General features: G+C 40.7%; 1 protein-coding gene and 1 long non-coding RNA gene across 2 annotated transcripts; both read right to left on the bottom strand.

The window, feature by feature from the left end:
• Positions 1-1,754: 1,754 nt before the first annotated feature.
• LOC122926519 lies at positions 1,755-3,278 on the bottom strand. Its single transcript, XR_006387681.1, has 3 exons — positions 3,242-3,278; positions 2,093-2,134; positions 1,755-1,853 (listed from the first exon to the last, which is right to left on the bottom strand). It is a non-coding gene; the product is annotated as an uncharacterized LOC122926519 (long non-coding RNA).
• Positions 3,279-12,857: 9,579 nt separating this feature from the next.
• Positions 12,858-23,100, bottom strand: LOC122925664 (gastrokine-1-like). The gene is made up of 6 exons (XM_044277014.1): positions 23,086-23,100; positions 21,249-21,329; positions 21,010-21,147; positions 18,696-18,794; positions 15,413-15,547; positions 12,858-12,932 (listed from the first exon to the last, which is right to left on the bottom strand). The coding sequence occupies exons 1-6, from the start codon at positions 23,098-23,100 to the stop codon at positions 12,858-12,860; spliced, it is 543 nt and encodes a 180-aa protein (XP_044132949.1).
• Between the last annotated feature and the right edge of the window lie 595 nt (positions 23,101-23,695).

The following is a 23,695-nucleotide window of genomic DNA, read 5'->3' as shown; positions in this document are numbered from 1 at the left end:
CTTTACTTTGTAGTTTCTGGGATAAAATATACTATAACTGCCAGCAGCAGGAGGTAAAACATGCTCCCAGTAAGTACTGTCCATCGCTGCTAGTGCACAAATATGCAAAAAAACTTACTTGCACGCTACCTTTGATATCCCCCTCCCCTACCACTACCACCACTGATTTTAATTATCTGCTTGCTTTCAGAATAAAAGATAATTCTTGTTTCCATTCAAAGCCTAAACCCTTTAAATGAATCTAACATTTTTTACATCCAGTGTTTTGTTTTGTAGGGGCACAGAGAGGGCATTACTACTGTGAATGTGGCACAGATAGGGCATTACTACTGTGAATGAGGCATAGAGAGGGTATTACTACTGTTATTGGAGCATAGAGATTGCATATCTACTGTGAGGAGGGGATCCAGAGGGCATTACTACTGTGAATGGAGCACGAATAGGGCATTACTACTGTAAAGGGGGCACAATGAAGGGATAACTACTAAGAAGGGGCATACAGAAGGTTTATAGCTATTGTGAGGGTGCACAATGAGGGCATAACTAATGTTAAAGGGCACATAGAGGGCATAACTACTGTGAGGGGACACAAGGAAGAGATAACTACTGTGAGGGGAGCACAATGTGGGAAAAACTACTGTGAAGATGGCACATGCTAGACATAACTACTCTGAGGGGCACAGTGTGGGCATAACAACTGTGAGGGTGCACAGAGAGGGCATAACTACTGTGAGGGCACACAATAAGGGCATATCTACTGTTAATGTGGCTCAATGTGAGCATAACCACTGTGAAGGGGCACAGTGTGGGCATAACTACTGTGAGGGGGCATAATGAGGGCATTACTACTACGAGAGGGGCACAATGGGGGCATAACTACTGAGAACAGGCACAATAATTTAAAGTGGATGCCAAACACCTTAGGCATGTCACTGTTCCTCATGCAGTTTTAGACGCCAAAATTATGAGAGGATCATAAAAGAAGAGAAAATATAAAGGACAGATAAGACTTCTTTTCCTTTTTTTATTTCACTCTTGGTTTTTGCTTCCAAAACTGCATCCAAAAACTTGACCTGTGTGGTCCTACCCTAAAGGTTCCTACTGAATGACAGTTTTCTAAAATATATAATAGAAAAACTGCGAAGTGATACAGAAAGTGTATTAAGAAATTATATAATCGTATGAAGAATTATATTCATGTGCTGAGACTATAATATGCATATTTTAAAAAGTGATAGTCTTCTGAATGATGAATGTATCATTCCCTATAGAATTCTTAGAAAAAGGTAGCTTTTGCTAAGATTTATATATTTGCTTACATTTTAATGGTAGAAATGGGGTGCTAAATTGGGGAATGGTTGTAGAACTATAAAATTCCCATATTCAGTAAATATTAATGCTTAAAATGTATCTTATATGTAAGACTTCTCTTGTGCTTCCTCTCTCCTGGGGAACTTCCTCCCTCATTCTCCAATCCTCTCACTTAAAACTTCTCTCTATTGACAAGCATGTTACCTGGCTCCTGACCTCTTGTCCAGCACTGTCTCCATCTGAGATTACCAGAGCTGCACATTCTATTTGTGCCATCCTTTATCTTTTTCCTATTGCTTATGAAATATAAACTGGTGTGGACAAGGCTCCTACTAAACGTATCTTGTATACCTTTTTATACATGTTTTTATACAAGTGGTTGTCGAGGTCAGACAGGTACTTACTTTCCCATAGTCATAGATGGAGTCCCAGGAGTTCCAGCCATTTAGATTATGAATGTTGGCCACTTGGTCCTGGTTGTTGATATTCACCGTCTGATGCACATTGCCTCCATCGTTACCTTGATTATTAACATTGATGTTCTATGGGAGAATGTTGGAAAGTTATTCACAATCTTCTAAAATATCAAAGCAGAACAAGAATAGTGTGAAAATCAGAGCCTACCAAGGGATAGCTGGTAAGTACACATTGGCTCAAAGTTAACACAACTGTTCTCCATAGGAAATAAAAAGAACCAAGAAATTCTAGAACAAAACCGGAACCACATTCCATGTATAAATACATGACTAGCAGATATGAAGAATTTAATGGGAATTCTTACATCAGTAGCAAGCAGAGATCCAAGGAGAGCAGCGAAAATCACCTGAAAGAGAGAAATATGCACAGTATTCATTTCACTTTATCACCTTCATCTAGTGTATACTTAACCCCTTAAGAGCCAGAGCATTTCATTTTTTTTTTCTTTTTTTAGCTTTTTTTTTTAGGGGTGATACTTGAAAAGGTAAATAATAGATACATTTATGGTTGCTAATCCTTTAAATTTGTATATTCACACTCAAATAGAATGGCTTCCAAATGTTGTTTTAGTTGTTTTGATATATAATATGTATGATCTCAGGTAAACAGGGTGGCTGTTATGTTGGCATGGGTGCCGTTGCTTTTTGAAAACTATTTGTATTGCATTTCATTTTTAGTCTAGAATGGCCAGAAAAGACCTCTTGGGAATATTCATTCTTTATCAATTTTTTGTAATCTCCACTGATGGAAGTTTTTGCAGTTTTTCACTGGAGGAAAACAGCTCCCTATAGTGTAGCCTGGACATGCCATGAGGAGATGAGGTGAGTCACTACTGTTCACTACAGATCACACATTGACCACTCTGTAGACTAGAAAAGAGAAGAGAGGCTAAAGGGCTATTACAGTTCCAGCAAATGTGACTAGAAATATCCACTGGATGGTAACAGTGAAGGTGCTTATTGAATGACTACAAGTAGAAATCCTGAAAACCAAGAGGAACATTAGCTGAAAACATAAACTGCTTCCATTTTCACTATACAAACAAGAACCTTTATGGCTGAATCTTTAATACCTCTTTAAGTTTTCATCTCCACTGAACTTGCCTTCAAAAAATTAACTCCACATGTTCAATTTATTGAATCTTACACCAATTTTTCTGCAATGAATTGCACACTTATTGGATCACACATAAACCTTAATAAGCTTCAAGTGGCCTCCTATGTCAGTGCCCCCAGCATTGCAACGCTATAACTTACCTGCAAGTTTTATGTTAATATAATCTTCATTTTAACCCTCTAGGGTAGACTCACACACAGCAGATTTGTTGCATCTAGTTCTGCAACTGCAAATTATCTGAAAGGGGTTATTTTGGTGGCAAGCACAAGGCCCAGTGTCCTTATAATGTAAACAGTGTCAGCCATTATAGCAATAGTTTCCAGATGTCGATACATACCAAGGTTTTCATTTTGGTTGTCTCTCCAGGAAAAGAAACTTACAATGAAGTCTAAGGTACATGCAGACCCATCGTTTTGTCTCATTTATATACAGGAGAAAGGACAAACAAACCAACTTCCAAATTTTACTTTGGAATGTGTCCACCTTGTGAAGAAAAGATATGATGTATATTTTATCTTATTAAACATAGATATGAAACTCCCGGGCAAAATTTGATAATGGGTCCATTGTTTTGGTAATACAAGGTATAGTGTGTAGCCAAATCAAAAGTTGCTAATACAAGATATGGTGTGTAACCAAATCAAAAGTTAACTATGAGTAATATGCTCAAATGGAAACATAACAGAGATCTCCCAATGATTGAAGGATCACTATGAAGTCTATAAGGAACTTTGTTATGAAGCTTGGACTATACAATGTGAGTCTTGCCGATGGCAGGCTTACTAATATTATGGCAAAAAAAAATCCCATTACGGTATGTTGGACTATAAATGCAGAATGTTTCTTGGGGATTTTACTGTTGAAAACAGACCCTCCAGGAAGCTGAACACCAATAATAATCATGAATTCCACACTATAATTATTATTACTTTTTATGTTAGGCTATGCAAATAGTTGCAATGAAAACTAACTGAAAGTATAAAACTATGTAAAAATCTAACTTAGCAAGCTTAAAAAGTGCAATAAGTTGCTAAACCTCCATGAGAAGTGGTGTAACTTACTTCCACAGCAGCCATAGTTAATATATTAAGTATAATTTGATAGTCTAGACTGATGGAGCATATGGAGGCTTTTATTTTTGGTTGCCTAACTAACAACTCTTCCATGTGATGTCTTATGATGACCACGATCCTTCTATAGTAATGAGTGGCATAGACAATATTTGAATTCACAATATTTCGCGATTTTTTGGCCGAGTTGGAATCACTGAAAATGGGCAAACAAAAAGATCTAAGCAAGGGCCAAATCTAATTGCTAGTTGACTAGGTCAAAGCATTGTGGGTGTTAGAAATCATCCACAGGAATATAAAACTCTTGAGATAAAGTCTTCTTGGGAAAGTTCTTATATGTTTATTAGAGACAGAGCATCAAGACAAGTAACAGGAAATAATATAGGTGGCGGAAAGATCACGGCAATGAAGTAGAGTTGATGGTAGTGAAGGTAATGGTGCCTTATCTCACCAAACAGGAACTTTTAAACCTCAGAGAACAAAGCAGAGATCATTAGTATAAATCAAGTTTGCCGCAGTGTACATCAGTCCATAGATACTAATGTTTCACATTACATAATTGATATGTTAATATTCATTTCTATGAAGACCACATTAGAACATTACCATATGTAAGATAAGTCACACCTCCTGTACACTACACAATTCTTGATTGGTGAAAAGTTCTTGTTATGTGACAACCTTCAAACATCGATATGCATAAGGAAGACCTACGCCTCTTTATACTTAATTATAGTTAATTGGCCAAAAGTATTTTAGCACGTATAAGCATGAGTATCTAATGCATTTTAAACTTTGTTCCATCTTCCTCTGATATCATTGTCCTTAAAAGTGTTTGCCATAAACTTATGAAGCTAGAAAAACCAATGGAATACATAAATATGTCACTATTCTAAGTCTACTTTCAAACTTGCGTTTTGGCTTTCCCTTTGTGAGATCCATTTAGGGCTTTCACAAGTGGTCCAAAACGGATCAGTTTTGCCCTAATGCATTCTGAATGGAAAAGGATCCGCTCAGAATGCATCAGTTTGCATCAGTTCAGTCTCCATTCCGCTTTTGAGACGGACACCAAAACGCTGCTTGCAGAGCTTTGGTGTACGTCTGATGAAACTAAGCCAAACAGATCCGTCCTGGCACACAATGCAAGTCAATGTGGACGGATCCATTTTCGCTGACACAATCTGGCACAATAGAAAACATATCCGTCGTTCATTGACTTTCAATGGTGTTCTAGACAGATCCATCTTGGCTATGTTAAAGATAACACAAACAGATCTGTTCTGAACGGATGCATGTGCGGTATGCCAGACCAAACAGGGGAATTACAAGGTCACTAGTGGGACACTGCATACCCCCCTTGTATAACATGTGTCGCCCCCGACACATCCAGGACAGGAATCTGGTCACCTGAAAGACACCAAAGCATACGCCATATACAATCACCTCCAAAAAGAGCAAATATAAATGTGGACTTTTCAATGTACTATAGTTACATTCTAGGCAAAAACGTCACATATAATATATTAGTAGTCTGGGTGAATAATGGGCGTTGACACTTTTCGGTGGTTGACGGGGAAATATGGGCGACGATCATGAGTAAGGGCAATAAAGTCCATGGCAAGTAATAAAGAGTTCCAATAAGTATTGGCTTATATCAAAGTGCAAATATAATATTTTAGTATATAAAACTTTTTAAGAGATAGTTTAGTGCAATAATCACAGAAAATGTCCTTCTGGGCATATGGCTTAAAACATTATAAAACATGGTCCATAGCAAAATCCCAAATTAACCTGAATAAGGGGTTAAAGGGAAAACATGTGCAAAAACAGGCACAAATGGGATGAAGAAAGTCTTGTCAGGCAGGGAGTCCTGACAAAAGGCACAATGCGGACATTGGTGTGCAGAGTGACTTAAGGAAACTGCCACTGGGCCATGGGGAACTGGCAGTAGCTCACATTGTTGCAACAAATGACACCTGTACTGGAACAGTCATTAAAGCATAATGGTGCAGGTGTTGGTGTTGGCCCACTTACAAATAGGTGTCCATTCCACCCTGGTCATCGTGGATGGTGAATCCAGGCTCTGCTTTTAACTGTGGCCAGTAGTTCGGGTCATACATAGGATTGACTCTTGCAACTGTACTTGCAGGTAAGTAAATTGGAAAAGGACCTACCCATTGTGTTGGTCCTACAGGTGGTGGTGCAGATACTCTCCATGGACGAACCTAGCTGGTGGGAAAGGATAGTCTCCTCATAGATGCAGCAATCATGGGATCATTGCTGGTAAATGCTGGGACCACAGGAACAGCAGCAGTAAGCTCTGATGTAGCAGAGTTGGTGGATAGGTCACAGTTTTCCTCTGTTAACTGCGGCTCTTTGGTAGAGTCTGTGTCACAGCTGTCACGCTGTGGTTGTGTTGCTCTGAGCGCAGCGACCTGGTGCAGGTCTTCCAGATGAACTTCCAATCTGGCAATCTATTCTTCCACCTTGGCTCGTTGAGCTCCGTGGGAAACCTCAGGTTCAGCAGCTGTGGGAAGCGCCTTCTCTTGTCGCATACCTTCCAGGTGAGCATGGAACTTTTCCCTTTTCGCAATGTCCTCTAGGGTTTATTCCTTGCGAGGAAGCTCTGGCAATGGATACGGGCTGGCTGGCTTCTCCAATACAGTGAGTTGCCAGAAGATATTAGGTTCAATGAACGCAGCTTTCTCCTGGTAGGTGATTCGGATGGGCTACAGTGGGACCTTTTGTTCAGTCTCTGGGAAAGAAGGGTTATCTGAGTCATCCCAATTTTCTGACTTAGGTCGCGGGCGAGTCACCACTGTAGCGTACGGATCCCTCAGGACCTCAGCAGGGGTGGATTCTACTTGTTCACCCTCCTGGAGGTTATGCATGTACCATGGTAAGTAACTCTGCTTGACGGACCTTCTATTAACATATAGGTCCCAGCCAGTAGTGTGGTCTTTGATGAATCCAAAACCCCGATCCTTGTCAAAGGTGATGATAGTGCCCGACCTCCATACCAAGCAGGGCTGACAGTCTCTAGGGTCCTCATGGATGGCTTTGGCGACCTCCTCAAAGTAAATTTTTGTTTGGGTTGTCTTGCGCACTGCAGCGGCGCCTATCTCTTCCATTAGAGCAGGCCACACGGAAGTTGGCTTTGGAAATCTCTCACATGGCTGCCGGCAGGGGTAGGGCGGCATCTCCGATCCCGGAGAGTAGGCAGGTGGCTCCCCCATCTCTGGTCCTGTCCCAGGCAGTGGCTTTCTAAGCGCAGAAGTCTTTTCTGTTGCTCCGCTCGTTGACATGTTCGGTAAGGCAGTTGCTTCCAGTACATCCAAAGGTACTCCAGTATAGGGTAGGCGGCGCATATATTATCCATGTAAATGAGGTTATGGCGCAGCAGAGATACGATTCCCGCTTTTCAACACAGTGGCACCAATATTTTCCCGCTCTCAGGGGGGTGTGACTTTTTTTTTACCGCCAAGCTGCTCAGAGATGGCACAGCAAACAATTACTTAAGTCCTTTGGATGCCCATTTTAAGTGCAAAACAATCCATTGAAATACAGCAAGCAGCGCTACTGACTACTCACTGAAAAATCCACAATTTTGCAGTTTTAACTATGTGGTTTTGTAGAAGGATATGCGGTATGCCAGACCAAACAGGGGAATAACACGTGAGGTCATAGTGTGAGTAATAGGTGGGCCGAGGTAAATACAGTTCTGGTTACTCACAGTCGTCCCTGGGCAGGCTCGCATAAGTGAAGAGGAGAACGGCACAATAATTCTCTGGGGCACACTCTGGTGTAAGGGACACAGGCCAGATGGTGGTTTGAGGTGCCCTTGATGGTCTGTATTAATGTGCCTATGGCAAGGTCCCTTGAAGTTGTGACGCCAGTACCTTTTGTGGTGGTACAACCCTTTACTGTAGTGTTAATTGAGGAATTGAAGGCTGAGACGAAGATGGTGCAATCCAAATTATAACTTTTACTGAACGTTTCTCCTAGTAAAAATTCCATCCAATTTATAAAACAGTATTTTGTACATCCCAGTGTAAAATACAGTCTCATGCATACAGGGGTAGGGTAATGTAAGTCCTCTGAAGAAAACAGGCTCTTATTCCTAAATATATATGCAAGAAAGCTACTGCTTCAGACTAGGCTTTGAAGAAATAAAAATCTTTGGCTGGTAAAACTCTCGCCTGATCCTAACCTGACTTGAAGGTGTCTTGCAAAGTCCTTGAACCTCTATTTTCCAGTGTTTTCCAACACATGGCCTATCTGTTCTCAGGGTTTAAACTAGAGGTGTGGATGCCGGAAGCTGTGTCCTACACCTGCTTGCAAAGGTGCCTTAAGTATGGCCTTGTGCTATCCTTTGACCTTAAGACAATATCAAAATCCCCTTGAATACTTCTAGTAGCTGGACACTGGTCATCCCAGAGGAGTGTGCTGTAGAAGTGGACTTCTCCCCTCTGGGTGGAATCTTGTAGCTTTAACCATGGGCTGTGGAGCCAACAGGGAGAGAGCAGAGAGGCAGGAGGCCTCCCTCCAGCAAGCAGCTACTTCATGGCTGCATACTGACTAAAACTAGTCTAGACTGGAACTGCCTAACTTTGGCTTGAGCTAACCTATATATACACTGTAACACTGCCCATCTTATGGAGAAACTAGTGTAGTGCACCCTAACTAGGCCTGTGTAAAGGATCTTACATGTAGAATCACATTGTGACATGGGAGAATATGACATGAGATGAATTACAGCATACAGGTATTATATAAGACATTAAGACACAATGAAAATAAGTTGGCGGTGCCCACGGTCACGTAGTGGGACACTGCACATGCTGTTGTATTATCTGAATGAATCCGTCCATGACAGATCCGTCTGGGGCACTTTATTGTTTTTTATACTTATGGTGGCCAACCCCTTTAACTGATGACAGTGTCATGGGTGCTCAAGACTCATGGATGGGCATGGGAAAAACAGAATAACCCATCTGGTCCAACCCCACAGAAAAGATTCTATGTGTTCTTAAAAGTATATGTATGGGACTGCGTAGCTGCAGACCAGTCAGAAAGCCCATGCTTTCAACCTCTGAAAACACCTCCAGTGGGCACATGAGCATCAGAGCTGGACCATGGAGCAAAAAAGGTGACCTGGTCTAATAAATCATTTCTTTCAAATCATGTGGATGACCATGTGCATGTCTGTCACTTTCCTGGGCAAGAGATGGCACCAGGATTCACTATAGAAAGAAGGAAAACTGGAGAAGGCTGTGTGATGTTCTGGGCACTGTTCTGCTGGACAACTTTGGGTTCTAGCATTCATCTGGATGCTACTTACCACATGCTTCTCAGGCCTATGGCTTATAAGACACCAAAATCATGCCAGGATATCAGAATACCATCACAGGAGGTTCGATGACATCACTGCATCATGGCACCTGACGCTACACTCTTCACACAGGATTAGGTCAGTATCAGTTTACTTTTTCAAACAAATAGGGCACTATTCTATCAGGGGAAATAAAAGTATATTTATTGTTTATTGTGTGAGGAGAACATCTTACTATTTTAAGGTAGATGAGGTGCATTACTACTTTCCAGGGGCACTCATAGGGAATTATTACTTTCTAGGGACAGAAAGGGGGCTTTATTTCAGTCAACTAGGCATTGTTACTGTTCAGAGGGCACATAGTACCCTCTTTCTTGAGAAAGCCATAGATGAAAGCCATAGATTTAACTTTTCATGCTTGTGATTTTTACTTGATAGTAGTGACATTCATTGTAATATTTTTAGAGCATTAAAGGGACACTGACAGGGCCAATAAGCATATTGAGGTATATATATGGCAGTACAGGTCTTATAATGGGTATTACAATCATATAAGTATCCCCCCTGTCCACATTATACATACAGTAAACTTAAGTTTTATAACCTGCTCCAACGGTCTTCAATCTGCCCAAGGGGCGGCGTTTCACCTCTCTTGCGCCCAGCCAGCCTCCCCCAACTGCCGCTTTGAAGCGCCGCCCAGCTCATGAATATTCAGTTTGCTGGGCGGCTTCTGTGGTCCCCGCTCTGAAGCGCTGCGCTGAACAGTGCCCTGCGCATGCGCCGGATCTTGTGAAGTCGGGGACAGTAAGCGCCGCCCAGCATATATTGATGAGCTGGGCGGCGCTTACTGTACCGGACTTCACAAGATCCGGCGCATGCACCGGGCACTGTTAAGTGCAGCGCTTCAGAGCGGGAACCGCAGAAGACGCCCAGCAAACTGAATATTCATGAGCTGGGCGGCGCTTCAAAGCTGCAGTTGGGGGAGGCTGGCTGGGCGCAAGAGAGGTGAAACGCCGCCCCTTGGGCAGATTGAAGACCGTTGGAGCAGGTTATAAAACTTCAGTTTTCTGTATGTATAATGTGGACAGGGGGGATACTTAGATGATTGTAATACCCATTATAAGACCTGTACTGCCATATATATACCTCAATATGCTTATTGGCCCTGTCAGTGTCCCTTTAAAGATTGGCTGTTTTTTTTAATTCATGTGGTGTCAGTATGTTATACAGTATGTTTTTTTATTTATTATTTCTTAATAATCCTCAGGATAGGTCATCAATATCTGATCGGTAGTGGTCCGACAGACGGCAGCCCCCATCCCAATCAACTGTTTGAAGATGAGACAGCACTCCACCGAGCTCTGCTTCATCTACATTACACTATGTGTCGTCTCCCTTACAGCGGTTACATAGTGTAATTACAAGTGCTCGCTCCATTCAAGTGAACCCAACTCCCCTTGGTTACAAAACTTGTCTAAGATATCTGTTAGGCAGCAATGATTGCTTTACTGCTTTACATGCCGTGATAAGACTCTTACTGGTGCACTCTGCACACTCTGCACTGGTATCTCTCTCCTTGTGACACACACAATTGCATTGTACACTGAAAATGGGAAAGAGACCTAAATAAGGCTTTTTTAACACAACTTACACTCATTCTTGATTTCTACTAGACTTTAGGAACTAAATTATAAGATCATATTGAGATGGTATAAGACATTACCAATTACTAAATAAAATAGATTGTACTTCAACCTGTTATTGCTGCGATGGTTATAAAGAAATTCGTAATCTGCTGCATATTCTCTTTGCAGGCTGCCTGGTTTGGCCATTCTGCAACATGATTTAGAAAATTATTTGAACCACCCTTGGCAACTGAAGCCATATTTCCCGAGCCAAGATAACTTTGTCTTAACTACTGTAGATGATGATCAGAGATTATGCTAATTATTTTACAGTGTTCAAGTGTCGTTGATAAAAATCTCAATTCTTCTCTCTGGTACCTCTACATAATCATTAATAATCATATTGAACAGTAAAGGCCCAATATTGACCCCTGTGGTACCCCACTGGTGACTGTGACCCATTGATAACCACCTTAGGATTCCTATCCCTATGCCAGTTGTTAACTCAAGACCCTGCAATTTTCTGTTTTTGCATTTTTGGTTTTTACTCCCTGTTTAGAGCCTTTGGAAGGCCAGAGGCTACCACAACGAATGAACGGCTCTCTAAATCTACCCCGAACGGCTCCACCTCTCAGAAACCATGGTCATAATTGACAACAGCATCGGAGGGGTTCAATGTTTGTGACTGGTGTTATCGCTGATCACAGGCATTAGCTCTGGGTTTCTGCTGTTTAAAATTGTAGAAACCAGATGGTGCCAGCTCAAGTCCTCAGAGGGTGCCATGTTTAAAGATGCAACGGAAGAGGTTAAAGGAGTTTACCGGGTGTTTGATATTGATGGCCTGTTATCCCCTAGTGTTATCCCCTAGTGCTGGCATCCTCATTTTATGTACCAACCTTTTCTATAGTACAGTATCAAATATTTTTGAAAAGACCAGATACATAATATCCACAGCATTACCCTGGTCCAGCCTAGAAAATACTGTACCTCCTCATAGAAGTTTGATCAAATTAGTTAGACAGGACCTATCCCTGGTCTTCATCCCAAAAATACGGATGACGTCCATATGCATTCCATATTTTGCGGAACGGAACAGTTGTTCCTTAATAGAACAGTCCTCCTTGTCCATAATGTGGATAATAATAAGACATGTTTCATTTTTTTTGTGGAATGGACATATGGAAAAGGGATGAAGTGTGGACCCTGATAATAATTTTCTTAGGTGGACCCAGAGAAGTTTACTTCAACACTGCTTATGTACGGTAACTCTGTGCTACAGATGTTTCCTGTCTTCAGTTTCTGTCTCAGTAAGTATCTGACAGCTGCTTCCTGTCAACCAATTTGGGGATCATTTCATCTGGTTACCAGAGGTTCCTCTGTTGCTCAGTTCTTCTTGGTATTAAATCCAAACTTTGCCCACACTCCCCCTCCCATCCCTCTAACTGTGCAGGGATTTACCTAAATCTTGAAAAAAAAAAGGTGTACACTTTGTGATCATACTCGGTGGGTTTTAACAATGTTTTTTTCATTTGTTCAATGTTTTCCATATTACCTTTCTTATGTTGATAACAGATGGAGGGTCATGTGACCGTCTATTCCAACATCGGAGATGGGCAGGGGAACAAGCACATGTGTTGTTCATCCCCAGTGTAAATGATTGGGTGCTGCTGATATCATCCTTACATTCACACATAAAAAGTTTCATTGAACCAATCATTTTTGGTGTGTTATTTTATTTTTTTGTCAATGAGTGTATATAGTTGTGGACAATCACTTAAATCTAATTTATCATTTTGCACCATTTGTCTCACTCATGATACAAAACATAAGATACAAAAATCATTGATATAAATGCTTTATTTATAGAAAAAGAAAGATTCAAACAGAAAATGGTATGGATTTGCCTATGAGGCGTGCCATACTGGATTAAAAACAGAAACTGATGCCTGCAAAGGTGATAATGCTGTTGGCTGTCGCAATTGTCATCATAAAACTCATCCACTAAGGAAGAGAAGAAGGAGAACAGGTTAAGATCAACAGCCACAGTGGTCTAATATTACAGTACATTTCATAGTTTTCCTTTTTTTTACTATCATATTATTCACTGCTTGTATCCAGGAGTTACGACCACCTTGCAATCCAGAAGTGGTGGTCATGCTTGCACACTATACGAAAAAGTGGGCCTAAGCACACTCCCGCTGTCCGGCCACCAGAGAGGTCGTAATCTTTTCCTATAGTGTGCAAGCATGACCACCGCTGCTGGATTTCAGGGTGGTCATAGCCATGGAAGCGAACAGTGTATAATGTATTGGAAAAATTATTGAAGCCATCAAAAGAGGCAATATGGATAATAACAATACATTAGTATTAACTTGCTTGTATTAACTTTCTCTACATGATGAATGCCATTTGCTGAAGTAAGACAACTGCTTTAATGACTGTAATTTAAGCATGGCTACTAGAAAATGAGCCCCTTTAAGGTCCCTTTCACACGAGCAAGTTTTCCGCGCGGGTGCAATGCATGACGTGAACGCATAGCACCCGCACTGAATCCTGACCCATTCATTTCAATGGGTCTGTGTACATGAGCGTTGTTTTTCACGCATCAGTTCTGCGTTGCATGAAAATCGCAGCATGTTCTATATTCTGCGTTTTTCACGCAGCACTGGCCTCATAGAAGTGAATGGGGCTGCGTGAAAAACGCATTGCATCTGCAAGCAAGTGCGATGCGTTTTTTACTGATGGTTGCAGTTTTTTATCACGCGTGTGAAAAACGCATCAAAACACATTGCACCCGCGCTGAAAAAACGGAACAACTAAATGCAATCACAGACAAAACTGACTGAAATTGCTTGCAAAATGGTGCGAGTTTGAATGAACGCATCCAGACCTAATCCGCAACGCCCGTGTGAAACCAACCTAAGGCTGAGTTCACACAGGCGTGACGGATTAGGTCCGGATGCGTTCAGGGTGCGGTCAGTGAAACTCCCACTATTTTGCAAGCAAGTTCAGGCAGTTTTGTCTGCGATTGCGTTCAGTTGTTCATTTTTTTCCGCGCGGGTGCAATGCGTTTTGATGCGTTTTTCACGCACGTGATAAAAAACTGAAGGTTTATAAACAACATCTCTTAGCAACCATCAGTGAAAAACGCATCGCACCCGCACTTGCCTGCGGATGCAATGCATTTTTCACGCAGCCCCATTCTCTTCTATGGAGCCAGGGCTGCGTGAAAAACACAGAATATAGAACATGCTGCGATTTTCACGCAACGCAGAACTGATGCGTGAAAAACAACGCTCATGTACACAGACCCATTGAAATGAATGGGTCCGGATTCAGTGCGGGTGCAATGCGTTCACGTCACGCATTGCACCCGCGCGGAAAACTCGCTCGTGTGAAAGGGGCCTAAGGCCCCTTTCACACGGGCGAGTATTCCGTGCAGATGCGATGCGTGAGTTGAGCGCATTGCACCCGCACTGAATCCGGACACATTCATTTCTATGGGGCTGTGCACATGAGCAGTGATTTTCACGCATCACTTGTGCGTTGAGTGAAAATCGCAGCATGCTCTATATTGTCCGATTTTCACGCGACGCAGGCCCCATAGAAGTGAATGGGGTGCGTGAAAATCGCATAGCATCCGCAAGCAAGTCCGGATGCGGTGCGATTTTCACGCACGGTTGCTAGGAGACGATCGGGATGGAGACCCGATCATTATTATTTTCCCTTATAACATGGTTATAAGGGAAAATAATAGCATTCTGAATACAGAATGCATAGTAAAACAGCGCTGGAGGAGTTAAAATAATAATAATAATAATTTAACTCACCTTAGTCCACTTGATCGCAAAGCCCGGCATCTCCTTGTGTCTCCTTTGTTGAATAGGACCTGTGGTGAGCATTAAATACAGGTAAAGGACCTTTGATGACGTCACTCTGGTCATCACATGGTACGTCACATGTTCTTTTACCATGGTGATTCACCATGGTAAAAGACCATGTGATGACGGGAGTGACGTCATCAAAGGTCCTTTACCTGTATTTAATGCTCACCACAGGTCCAATTCAACAAAGGAGACACAAGGAGATGCCGGGCTTCGCGATCAAGGGGACTAAGGTGAGTTAAATTATTATTATTTTTTTAACCCCTCCAGCGCTGTTTTACTATGCATTCTGTATTCAGAATGCTATTATTTTAAATAATACAATCTACAGAACACTGATCCCAAACCCGAACTTCTGTGCGTCGCGTGAAAATTTTTCTCACGCGAGTGCAAAACGCAATACAATGTTTTGCACTCGCGCAGAAAAATCGCGGGTGTTCCTGCAACGCACCCGCCTCTTATCTGGGCCAAAAATAAGATGCCCATGTGAAAGAGGCCTAAGGGTTCTCGAATTGCATCCACCTGAAAACTGCAGTAAGTTCCTGCCATACATTTAGAAGCTAGTCGGTGTTAACATTAGGGATTAAGGCCTCTGACCTCACCTTGGTTTGCATCAGCAGTGTAGGATGGGATTCCATGACACAGGGCATCAATATGGACACCATAAATGCCAATGTTAGCAATGGGAACTTGGTTAATATTAAACTTGAAGAGCTGTTTTGTGGTCTTGACCTAAGCATGGAAAAAAATTGAAACGTACACATGTAACGTTGGAACAAATTAAAGGGATCGCCCAACCCCCAAGCTAAAATCAATGAAGGCCCGGAATGTGTTTAAAATCAACAAAAGAAACCGAATCACCTCTTCAATGGCCACCGTTTCAGCGTTGAAGTTCCCATCCCCAGTCTCCTGTGGACTGGAAGTGTGACGTCCTGCCTGTGGCCATGTACAACGCTAGAGCCATTCACTGGCCTCAGCAGTGGCTTGTCCCCAAGCGACACATGACTGCAGAGGCTCAGTGGTACATTCCTCTATTGCCAATGTCACGTACACTTCTCTGTACATTCTCATCACAAAGTAATACAACTTGGAAAAAAGTATTTAAAGAAGATCAGTCACCTCTCCTTACATGTCTGTTTTAGTGATTACTTGCATGACCTATGCAACAAATATTCTGGGGCATCGCTCTGTTCCTCTATTTTCTACTAGACATTTATGAATGAGTTACCAATCCTTTATAAGGCTGCGTAGTCTGGTAATTGGGGCACTGATTGGATAATGTCCGACTGTCAGGGACACATCCCTAATCGCTAACACCCACGTTTACTTTTACTGCAGACTGCTGGCAAGTCTTGTCTAAACTTCTAGGAAAAATAGCACAACATAGAACTATATAAAAACATAAAATTATATAAAAAAATTCATTACATGTGAAATACAATTAATTACTAAAACAGACATGTCAGGAGAAGTGACACTTTGTTAACCCCTTCCTGACATCCGCTGTAATATTACGGCGGATGTCGGGTCTTTAAAGATGGCACCCACTCTGAAGCGGAGCAAGCACCATTGCAACCAGGTGCCTAGTGTTTCCCTTAGCAGACACCTGGGGCTAATGTCTGCAACTGGTGGTAATGCCGATCGCTTACATTTAGCCCTTCAGATGCCGTGGTCATCTAAGAGGCTGAAAGCTCATAAACGTGCACTTGCCGGAAAAGAATACCTCTCCAAGGTGGAGAATGGGGTAGGTGTTTCACTGTAGAGCATGTACTTGGCTTCTAGGCTTATTACATGTAAATTACAATTCAGGCCAGCAGGTGGCAGCACTGAATTGAAATATAGCAATCTTTGTGTAGGGTAATGGACAAAATTCCATTACTGTATACAAATTGCAATCTAATGATTGCTTGTTGGGGTGAAGGAGTCCTCTTGGGGACCTAAAAAAAAAAAAGTTGTTGTGTATTTATATTGTCCAAAAATACTAAGTATATGGTATACTTACCATAAAGGCAGCACAGGCAGCTGCTATGGGGACCCTGACAAGTGTGGGCCCATTACAGATTAGTGTGTGTCCCTATATTAACCCATTAAGGACATTAATACTATTTTTCTGGCTTCATGGCTGTTGTTTTTTGTATGACAAGTTGCATTTTCTGTATGCACCATTTGGGTTACATATACAATAAATTAGTTTAATTGAAAATGTTTCTATATATATATATATATATTAATATAACATTTTTTACATATAAACATTTATGAAGGCCGTGCACAACAGTTGTTGAATTTAGCACAGGCTAAGCTGCCGCATTCTGACTTATTTTCACCTGCCACAGCTACGGCAGATCAGGAGTGAGAGCAGCTGAGACAATCCGCCATCATAAATAAGGGCCAAAACCACAGAAACGGCCACAAACAGCTCGGTTTCAGAAGCAAAAAAATGACTTTGGCATATTGCATACAACTGATAAATTTGTCTTGCAAGTAAAATGACAGGAAATTCACAATTTACTCCAAAATAATCCGTTTGATAAATCAGGGCCTTATTTTCGGCGTACTTCTGTGTGCCAGCATTATTTCCTGTGCATAGTGATGCATCCATCATATAGTATATGTGGATATATCTACATAGTAAGGCCTTGTGCACACAGCGGTATTTTTCATACATGTGCTATCCCTTTCATTTCTATGGGGCCATGTACACATCGGAATTTCTTGCGGATCTGTTGCCATTCCACAAATTCTAGAGCATGTCCTACTTTGGTCTGTATTGAGATAATAGTAATTTCTATTGATGGGAGAGAGAAGATGGTTTGCAGATGGAAATGCTGACATGTCGTGTGTGTGAGGCCTAAGTCAAAGAGCTGTTGTCTGTGACAGAACCTGCGCTGGGACGTTGTGCCGCTGCTGTAGCAATGTTAGCAAAAAAAGGATTGAAAATAGGGGGCACCATCACCTCCTGTCCTGGGTGGTTAGAAGTATGGTGTCAGGCAGAACCTGAAACATGCCCAATTTTTATCTTCGGCATACTCCCCTTCCCAATTCTCTGTGTACTCCACTCACCAAAACTGAAAAAAGCCACAAAATAAGGATTTTTCATCTTTTTTTAGGTCATTTGTGCAAATGTGACTTTTAGCATTTTTACACCACTCCAGTTTTGTACAGTAGGTGGGAAATTATGCATGAGTAGCCATGTTAATGAGTTTCACTCACGATTTATCACTGGAACTTAAAAAAAAAAGTCCCCAGAAAAAGTCCCAAAGCCGCACCAGCAGGGAAAGGGGGTGCAGAACACTGGAGTAGTATTTCTAGACAAAAGTGTCAGGTTTAAAGGGGTTTTCCGGGAGTTTTACACTGATGATCTAACCTCTGGATAGGTCATCGGTAACTGATTGGCAGGTGTCCAACAGCAGCTTGAGACAAGGCACCAATGCTCGCAGTAGCACCACGGCTTTCTCCAGGTTTGCCTAGGCCATGTGGCACCACGTTCATCGGTCACATGGCCCAGACACAGCTCACTTCATTTCAATGAGGCTGAGCTGCGACATACAATATACAATATATGGCATTATTTTTGGTTTGCTGAGATAAGGGCGCGGCCGCTGTGCCTTCTCAAACGGCTGATCGGCGGGGGTCTCTGGTGTCGGACCCCCACTATCAGATACTATTCAGAGGATATCCATAGGATAGCTCATCAGTATAAAACTCCTGCAAAACCCCTTTAAAGATGAGCCACATTTAACAAACAACGTGCAAAATTTGATAAATTAGGAACAAAATATGACAACGCGGGAAAACTGACTTCAAATTTTCCCCTCATGATATATTCTCCAATATTTCTACTCTCAATAATATAACAGTAAATGATTGAACTCCTTACGGGATTCTGTTTAAGGACTTCCAGGCTGGGGAAAACAGTCTTATCGATCTTTGTCACCATGCACATCCTCTTTCCATACAGTCGTGTTGCAAATACTCCCTTTAATAGAATAAGATTCAAACAGATTACAAATCCAGTAAGTGCATCACTATTGTAACTGTCCATGTCTTATAGTCTAAGGGTATATATGTAGCTGATTTTTCCTTCAAATTAGCGGGTTGGAAATCCTCAGCGTATTGCAGCATCAGCAAAGTAGATGAGAATTATTTTTAACGTATCTCATCTACACCCCGGGGAAAAATTTGATAGTGGTGCAGATTTGCAAATTAATTCTTTATATGATTTTTTTGAAATCTGAAACACCAAGATCTGCAATAAAAAAGTAGATGTGACAAATGAAATGGAATGAAATATAAATTTACAAGTAGAGGAATGAGTAGGATTTACATATGCAGCTGTATTTTAAGACTGGCATTTCATACTCCAGTCTAAGTCAGCAGTTTGATGGAGTAAGATGTGATAAATTTATAAAAAAGTTGCCTCTTCATAAATTTTTTGCGTCTTCTGGCTGTTCACGTCCAAGAAAAACGAGTCTATGGTAGCTTTTGCAGTCTATTGTAGCTTTACTTTGTAGTTTCTGGCATAAAATATACTATAACTGCCAGCCACAGGAGGTAAAACATGCTCCCAGTAAGTACTGTCCATCACTGCTAGTGCACAAATATGCAAAAAACGTACTTGCACGCTACCTTTGATATCCCCTTCCCCACCACTACCACCACTGGTTTTAATTATCTGCTTGCTTTCAGTATAATAGATTATTCTTGTTTCCATTCAAAGGCTTGTTTTGTGGGGGCACAAAGAGGGCATTACTAGCATGAATGTGGCACAGATAGGGCATTACTACTGTGAATGAGGCATAGAGAGGGTATTACTACTGTGAAGAGGCATAGAGATGGCATATCTACTGTGAGGAGGGGATACAGAGGGCATTACTACTGTGAATGGAGCATGAATAGGGCATCACTACTGTAAAGGGGGCACAATGAAGGGATAACTACTGTGAAGGGTCATACAGAAGGTTTATAACTACTGTGAGGGGGCAAAATAAATGCATAACTACTGTGAAATGATACAAGAAAGAGATAACTACTGTGAGAGGCGCACAATGTGGGAAAAAGTACTGTGAAGGGGCACATGCTAGACATAACTACTCTGAGGGGCACAGTGTGGGCATAACTACTGTGAGGGCACACAATAAGGGCATATATACTGTGAATGGGGCTCAATGTCGGCATAACCACTGTGAAGGGGCACAGTGTAGGCATAACTACTGTGAGGGGGCATAATGAGGGCATTACTACTGTGAGAGGGGCACAATGGGGGCATAACTACTGAGAATAGGCACAATGTTTTAAAGTAGGTGGGATGGCAGAAAAAGATCCCGCCATGGATGCCAAACACCTTAGGCATGTCACTGTTCCTGAATCCTGATGCAGTTTTAGAAGCCAAAATCATGAGGGGATCATAAAAGAAGAGAAACTATAAAGGACAGATAAGACTTCTTTTCCTTTTTTATTTACTTGTTTTTTGCTTCCAAAACTGCATCCAAAAACCTGAACCTGTGGTCCTACCGTAAAGTTTTCTACTGAATGACAGTTTTCTAAAATATATAATAGAAAAACTGCAAAGTGATACAGAAAGTGTATTAAGAATTTATATAATCGTATGAAGAATTATATTCATGTGCTGAGACTATAATATGTATATTTTAAAAAGTGATAGTCTTCTGAATGATGAATGTATCCTTCCCTATAGAATTCTTAGAAAAAGGTAGCTTTTCCTAAGATTTCTATATATGCTTACATTTTAATGGTAGAAATGGGATGCTAAATTGGGGAATGGTAGTAGAACTATAAAATTCCCATATTCAGTAAATCTTAATGCTTAAAATGTATCTTATATGTAAGACTTCTCTTGTGCTTCCTCTCTCCTGGGGAACTTCCTCCCTCATTCTGCAATCCGCTCACTGAAAACTTCTCTCTATTGACAAGCATGTTACCTGGCTCCTGACCTCTTGTCCAGCACTGTCTCCATCTGAGATGACCAGAGCTGCACATTCTATTTGTGACTTCATTTATCTTTTTCCTACTGCTAATAAAATATAAACTGGTGTGGACAAGGCTCCTACTAAACGTATATTGTATGGCGCTATATATACAATAATACATTGTCCTTATTATATTGTATGAAGGCAACACCTTTTTATACATGTTTTTATACAAGTGGTTGTCGAGGTCAGACAGGTACTTACATTCCCGTAGTCACAGATGGAGTCCCAGGAGTTCCAGCCATTTAGATTATGAATGTTGGCCACTTGGTCCTGGTTGTTAATATTCACCGTTTGATGCACATTGTCTCCATCGTTACCTTGATTATTAACATTGATGTTCTATGGGAGAATGTTAGAAAGTTACTCACAATCTTCTATAATATCAAAGCAGAAGAAGAAATTCTGGAACAAAACTAGAGCCACATTCCATGTAAAAATACATGACTAGCAGATATGAAGAATTTTATAGGAATTCTTACATCAGTAGCAAGCAGAGATCCAAGGAGAGCAGCGAAAATCACCTGAAAGAGAGAAATATGCAGAGTATTCATTTCACTTTATCAAATTCATCTAGTGTAAAAGCCAGAGCATTTCATTTTTTTCTTTTTTAGTTTTTTTTTGCGGTAATACTTGAAAAGGTAAAAAATAGATACATTTATGGTTGCTAATCCTTTAAATTTGTATATTCACACTCAAATAGAATGGCTTCCAAATGGCGTTTTTGTTGTTTTGATATATAATATGTATGATCTCAGGTAAACAGGGTGGCTGTTGTGTTGGCATGGGTGCCGTTGCTTTTTGAAAACTTTTTGCATTTAATTTTATTTTTAGTCTAGAATAGGCCAGAAAAAACCTCTTGGGAATATTCATTCTTTATCATTTTTTTGTAATCTCCACTGATGGAAGATTTTGTAGTTCTTCACTATAGTGTAGCCTGGACATGAGGCGCCTGGCAATGAGGTGAGTCACTACTGTTCACTACAGATCACACATTGACCACTCTGTAGACTAGACAAGAGAAGAGAGGCTAAAGGGCTATTACAGTTCCAGCAACTATGACTAGAAATATCCTCTGGATGGTAACAGTGGAGGTGCTTATTTAATGACTACAAGTAGAAATCCTAAAAACCAAGAGGAACATTAGCCAAAAACATATATAAACTGCTTCCATTAGCTTTAAGTTTTAATCTCAACTGAACTTGCCTTCAAAAAATTAACTCCACATGTTAAATTTTTGAATCTTACACCCATTTTTCTGCAATGAATAGCACGCTCATTGGATCACACATAAACCTTAATAAGCTTCAAGTGGCCTCCTATGTCAGTGGCCCCAGCATTGCAACTCTATAACTTACCTGCACGTTTTATGTTAATATAATCTTCATTTTAACCCTCTAGTGTAGATTCACACACAGCAGATTTGTTGCATATAGTTCTGAAACTTTAAATTTAGTTTAATTCATCTGAAAGGGGTTATTTTGGTGGCAAGCACAAGGCCCAGTGCCCATATAATGTAAATAGCATCAGCCATTATAGCAATAGTTTCCATGTGTCGATACATACCAAGGTTTTCATTTTGGTTGTCTCTACAGGAAAAGAAGCTTAGAATGAAGTCTAAGGTACAGACCCATCGTTTTGTTTCATTTATATACAGAAGAAAGGACAAACAAACCAACTTCCAAATTTTGCCTTGGAATGTGTCCACCTTGTGAAGAAATGATATGATGTATATTTTATCTTATTAAACATAGATATGAAACTCCCGGGCAAAATATGATAATGAGTCCATTGTTTTGGCAATACAAGGTATGGTATGTAGCCAAATCAAAAGTTGCTAATACAAGATATGGTGTGTAGCCAAATCAAAAGTTGACTATGAGTAATATGTTCAAATGGAAACATAACAGAGACCTCTCAATGATTGAAGGACCACTATGAAGTCTCTAAGGAACCTTGTTATGAAACATTATACAATGTGAGTCTTGCCAATGGCAGGCTTACTAATATTATGGCTAAAAAATCCCATTACGGTATGTTAGACTATAAATGCAGAATGTTTCTTGGGGATTTTACTGTTGAAAACAGACCCTCCAGGAAGCTGAACACCAATACTAAGCATGAATGCCACACTATAATTATTATTACTTTTTAAGTTAGGTTATGCAAATAGTTGCAATGAAAACTAACTGAAAATATAAAACTATGTAAAAATCTAACCAAGCAAGCTGAATAAGTGCAATAAGTTGCTGAACCTCCATGAGAAGTGCTGTAACTTACTTCTACAGCAGCCATAGTTAATATATTAAGTATAATTTGATAGTCTAGCCTGAGGTCAGCATTTTCAAGTTGTGTGGCTGATGAAGCATATGGAAGTTTTCATTGCCGGTTGCACAACTAACAACTCTTCCATGTGATGTCTTATGATGACCAGAATCCTTCTATCAATATTTGTTCTTTAAAGGTTGATTTTCACATTGATCAATAAATCTGTATAGGTATACCATATTACTATGCCAATAAGCCATACCATTGAAACTACTGATAGGTGTAGTGAATAACATTGATTATCTCACAACAATGGCACCTGCATTGCATGCATTGGCACAGTCATTTCTTGACATGTTGGAAGCACTACAAATGGGCAAACAAAAAGATCTAAGCAAGGGCCAAATCTAATTGCTAAACTGCAGAACTTGTTGGTGTTAGAAATCAACCACAGGAATATGAAACTCTTGAGATAAAGTCTTCTTGGGAAAGTTCTTATATGGTTGTTAGAGACAGAACATTAAGACAAGTAACAGGAAATAATATAGGTGGCGATCAGATCACGGCAATGAAGCAGAGTTGATGGTAGTGAAGGTAATGGTGCCTTATCTCTCAGGCTATG

Source organism: Bufo gargarizans, chromosome 2, assembly GCF_014858855.1.
Source record: "Bufo gargarizans isolate SCDJY-AF-19 chromosome 2, ASM1485885v1, whole genome shotgun sequence".
Lineage (NCBI taxonomy): Eukaryota > Metazoa > Chordata > Amphibia > Anura > Bufonidae > Bufo > Bufo gargarizans.
This window is presented reverse-complemented; position numbering and strand designations above follow the sequence as displayed.